We start from the raw sequence: 4,609 nt of genomic DNA on the forward strand, positions 1-4,609 counted from the left end.
CCCGCAGCTGCTGCATTTGTCCTGTCAGCCGCTCTGAGAGCTTCTGCTCCTCTCACTCACTCACTCACTGCTCCTGCTGGTAAGTGTTTCCTCACGTCTCCTGAACTTTACTCAACATCTCATGCACTTCATAGCTTTTAAAACGTGGTTTGACTGCATGTTTGATTGTCATACAGTAAAGGTAAATATATATATATATATATATCCACATGTGTTCAGCATGAAAAGCATGTTTCAGTGTAACACAGCATGTGTTTTTAGACTCAGTTTCTGTGTTAAAGTCTTGTGTGTCTGTTGAATCCTTGAAGATATCAGAGCAAGAGGAATGGAAATATATTCAAATGCATGAAGGTTCAGTGTAGGTCAACAACTGGAAGGCAGAAAAACATTCTGAAATATACAAATATTTTGCATTTTTTTAAAAATTACTTTTTATTAAATGTGCAATGCAATTTTACAACATACCATTTGAACACTCATGAACGCTGACATGCTGGAGAATAAACAGACAAGTTGACCATATTGAGAGTCTCTTGAAATAGACTCCAGGCCATGAACAGGTGCTTGTGAAAGGGGGAGTTATCAGCCTGGACAGAGCGGCTAAATTTAACCAGATGAACAGGGCAAACAGACAGTCAGAGGACAAATAACCACAATAATTAAGAGCAAATACACATAAAGCAGTCATCGCACTTCATGATCTGATCTGACTGTGTGCACTTTTAAACATATATGGGTGATTTTCAAGAACTTTTCTAAGAAAGATTCCTTTAAAGCTGTAGTTTTAAAGTTTAAAGTATGTTTAATTTTAAATCATTTATGAATACTGATACAATCATGGAAATTCTACTTCATTATATCGTATGTATACAATTTGTTCATTAGTTTAGAACCTAAAATTGCTGTCCCTGCTATTGCATTTCATTAGCATCCCATCTATAACAGGGAACGTTCTCAGAAAGTTCTGGCAAGGGCCTCTCAAAGTTATGAACCAGCGTTCTTCCAGAAACAGGAATAGAATGTTCATTCAAAATTATGTGGTCTTTAATAATGTTCTTAAACATTAGCACAAAAACTGCATCACTTATGGAATGTTTTTTTTCTCAAAAATGTTATAGTTGGATGTTCATCTTTCTTTTTTTAAAGGGGTCATATAATGCACTTTTACAAGTTGTAACTGAAATGTGTGTTGGCAGTGTGTGTACACAACCACCCTATAATCTTTAAATGTTATTACTTGTTTCAGAATGTTAAACGTAAAATCCTCATAATTTTTCCAAAATTATAAAATGGAATGTTAGTTAAGATTCCCATAACTAAGAACATTTTTTTTTACAACATTTAAAAAACTCAACGTTTTGAATGTCCAGAGAACATTTACAAAGAATGTTTTCATAACTTAATGGGAACATTAAAAATGTTCTAAAAACAATTTACTTTTGCTGGGATCATGCCTAACATTTTACAAAATGGTTTCGTTTTTACAAAAAGTATTAAAAGTATGAATTTCTATAATTCATTCATTCACAAAAATATTTAAAAGATGTATTTCATTGTATTTTATTAATCAAAGTAGACTAACTTCTAAATAAAAAGTTAAACGAATTTCTCCAAAAACAGAAACCATTACCATCACATTAAACAATATCAAAAATTGTGATACATTTTTCATTTTGTTTCATTTCAAGCACACTGTATAAAAATTATTGCAAATAATTTAAAGTTGCAAATAAATTAAAGATTACTATTTCAATCATTCTAGTTCAAATTTCTTGTTTATTTCAATGTGTCACTTGCTGTTTCTTGAATTGTTTGTGAAATTTACTAGCAATTTCTGAGTGAAAATAGTTTCAAAGTGAACAAAAAAAACAAGAAAAGAATCACACTTATACTACTAACAACATTTAATCGGAATCCAAACCTGTGATGTGAATGGCTCTGTTGTTCAATCTAAAAACAGATTTATCTCATCATCTTTGACTGCCTCTATCCTTTCTCAGTAGCAGATTTCCATCAGAATGGAGAGTTGTTCCCAGTCTACAAACGGTGACACCAAGGCTGAAGTGACCCATGACCTCACCGAGGATCTGAGTCAGCAGCTGGAGGACATCCTCAGCACCTATCAGGTCACCGAACAGCCAGGTGAGGCTGAGGATGTTGAGGAAGAGGCCGTTCCAGACAAGACCAAAGACCAGAAAATGGAGAAGAAGATGCTGAAAGGCCTCGGTGAGTCACATGTTACTCTATTTGAAATGTCATTAGTGATCAATTAAATCAAATTATTTTCCTACCTAATGCTATCAAACTGTGTGACCAAACAACATTGTGTAACTAATCACAGGGAAGGAAGCCATGATGCTCATGCAGAGCCTGAATAAACTCGGAAGCCCTGAGCAGAAACTGGAGGCTCTCATTAAAAAACACGCTGATCTGGTGAGTACAATCATCAGCAATGTTCTGCCTTTGAAACATAAAAATAAATGACAAGCTACCTCATTAAAAATAGTTAAATGAAAAAAGGTAAATATTCACACCTGCATTTGGAAAAATCAGACCCTTTTTAAATTAACCCTTTTTTTTTGACTTTGTGAAAACATTTTAAGTATATTAAGAAATAGAGAGACCTTGCATCCTTCTATGTTAAAATTCTTTTATTTCAGTGCAGTTTTGTTTTGGATTGTCCTATAGTAACCGGTCTTATACATTTCCAATAAATCATTTCTAAATATAAATAAATAATAAAATAACATTTCCATTTCCAAAATAAAAAATCATCTTAATAAATAAATACTATTTTTTATATAGTACATTAACTATATAAAACATAATAAATATTGAGCAGAAAATAAACTTATGTTTGTGACTTATTAAGTATAATGTTAAGTATATTAAGCATATTAAAAAAACAGAAAGACTTTGCATTTGACTCATATTGTAAAATATATTTTATTTCAGCACAGTCTTGTTTAGGGTTGTCCTATATTAGGCTGTCTTGTATTGTACATTTCCATTTAATTAAAAAAATAAAAATAAATAGCCGAGGCTCTCATCAAAAAACACACTGAACTACTAAAGACAATAATCAACAATGTTCTGCCTTTGTTTTCATAAAAATTGAACTTTTCTACTTTTGCAATGTAAAAAACAAACTTAAATAAATATTTAAATAATAGTAAAATAAATAAATAATGAAACAAACACATAAATAAATAAAGTAATTTCCATAAAACTTTCTAAGCTGTCTTTTCAGCTTATGGTTTGAGATATATTATATTGAGATGGCGTTCTCTTAAATAAAAGAGATCATAATTATATTATGTGTACATGTAACCTGCAGTTGGAGGAGCACCGCTCGGACCAGAAACAGCTGAAGGTCCTGCAGAAGAAACTTCTCCAGGTGCTGAAGGAGAAGGATCAGCTTCAGAGCGAACACAGCCGAGCCGTTCTGGCCCGCAGCAAACTAGAAGGCCTGTGCAGAGAGCTGCAAAGACACAACAAGACGCTAAAGGTGACAATATCATGGATATGATTGTGTTAAAACATCTGAGCTTGTTTGAGCCACCGGTATCTGCTAATGAGCACAAATCAAAACCTGTAATCGATATTAAAAATCAAAAGTGTGACAGTATAAGGGTCGTGTTTTCCATTTTGAAACGTTCTTCAGTGTTAAGAAGTTGCACTGAAACCAGTTTTTTACTATACAAAATCACAATACACTGAAAAAAATTTATTGTAGGGTTTACTCTAAAACAATTTTCACTCAGAAATTGCTAATAAATTCACACATAACATGTAATACGTTGAATTTAACATGACATTTTGAAGTAGAAAGTCTTCATACTCTAATAAAAACATTTTAAATAAATGATAAAGTTATGTTTATAAAACTTTAAAACATTGACAAACAACTCGTATCCACCATCATGAATTTGGTGCAGGAGGAAACTCTACAGCGGTGCCGTGAAGATGACCTGAAGCGGAAGGAAATCACCACACATTTCCAGAGCACGCTGACGGACATCCAGGCCCAGATCGAGGAGCACAGCAGCCGAAACAACAAACTGTGCCAGGAGAACAACGACCTGGCTGAGAAACTCAAGGACCTCATATCTAAATATGACCAGCGAGAGGCGGTGAGAGAAAACTACAGGACGTCACTCTGGTTTGACCTGAGATCACATCATTTAAAGCATTTATTATTACTATTACTTTGTTATAATGTATTATTTAAAAAAAAAAAAAACATTTTTTTCTATTTTCTTTTTTTAAATAAATCCATATAGTTTTTTTTATTAATTTTTATTTCAGTGTTAGTTATTTTATCACATGAAGGTAAACAAAATGAAATTTGTCCAAGATGTAGATGAGTGTGTTTCTTTATCGGAACAGATTTGGAGAAATTTAGCATTACCAATGAATCCCTCACCAATGGATCCTCTGCAGTGAATGGGTGCCGTCAGAATGAGACCAAACAGCTGATAAAAACATCACAAGTAATCCACTCCAGTCCATCAGTTAACATCTTGAGAAGCAAAAAGCTGCATACTGTACATTATTGTTGCTCCTCTATGCCCCGCCTTTCTGAAACGCGTCGATTTTTACAAAGCTC

The 4,609-nt window shown here is 33.3% G+C and overlaps 1 protein-coding gene across 2 annotated transcripts in view; it reads left to right on the forward strand.

Moving 5' to 3' along the window:
• Positions 1 to 4,609, forward strand: part of LOC107654128 (beta-taxilin-like) — a 13,310-nt gene continuing 8,701 nt past the window's right edge. The window contains exons 1-5 of one of the 2 annotated variants that reach the window (XM_016441057.1): positions 1 to 79; positions 2,001 to 2,226; positions 2,342 to 2,433; positions 3,338 to 3,508; positions 3,939 to 4,133. In XM_016441057.1, coding sequence (XP_016296543.1) covers positions 2,019 to 2,226; positions 2,342 to 2,433; positions 3,338 to 3,508; positions 3,939 to 4,133 — 666 coding nt within the window. In that variant the 5' untranslated portion in view covers positions 1 to 79; positions 2,001 to 2,018. The remainder of the gene's footprint in view (positions 80 to 2,000; positions 2,227 to 2,341; positions 2,434 to 3,337; positions 3,509 to 3,938; positions 4,134 to 4,609) is intronic. The other variant, XM_016441067.1, reaches the window with a different exon arrangement.

The sequence above is a fragment of the Sinocyclocheilus anshuiensis genome, unplaced genomic scaffold, assembly GCF_001515605.1.
Source record: "Sinocyclocheilus anshuiensis isolate Anshui unplaced genomic scaffold, SAMN03320099.WGS_v1.1 scaffold1561, whole genome shotgun sequence".
NCBI lineage: Eukaryota > Metazoa > Chordata > Actinopteri > Cypriniformes > Cyprinidae > Sinocyclocheilus > Sinocyclocheilus anshuiensis.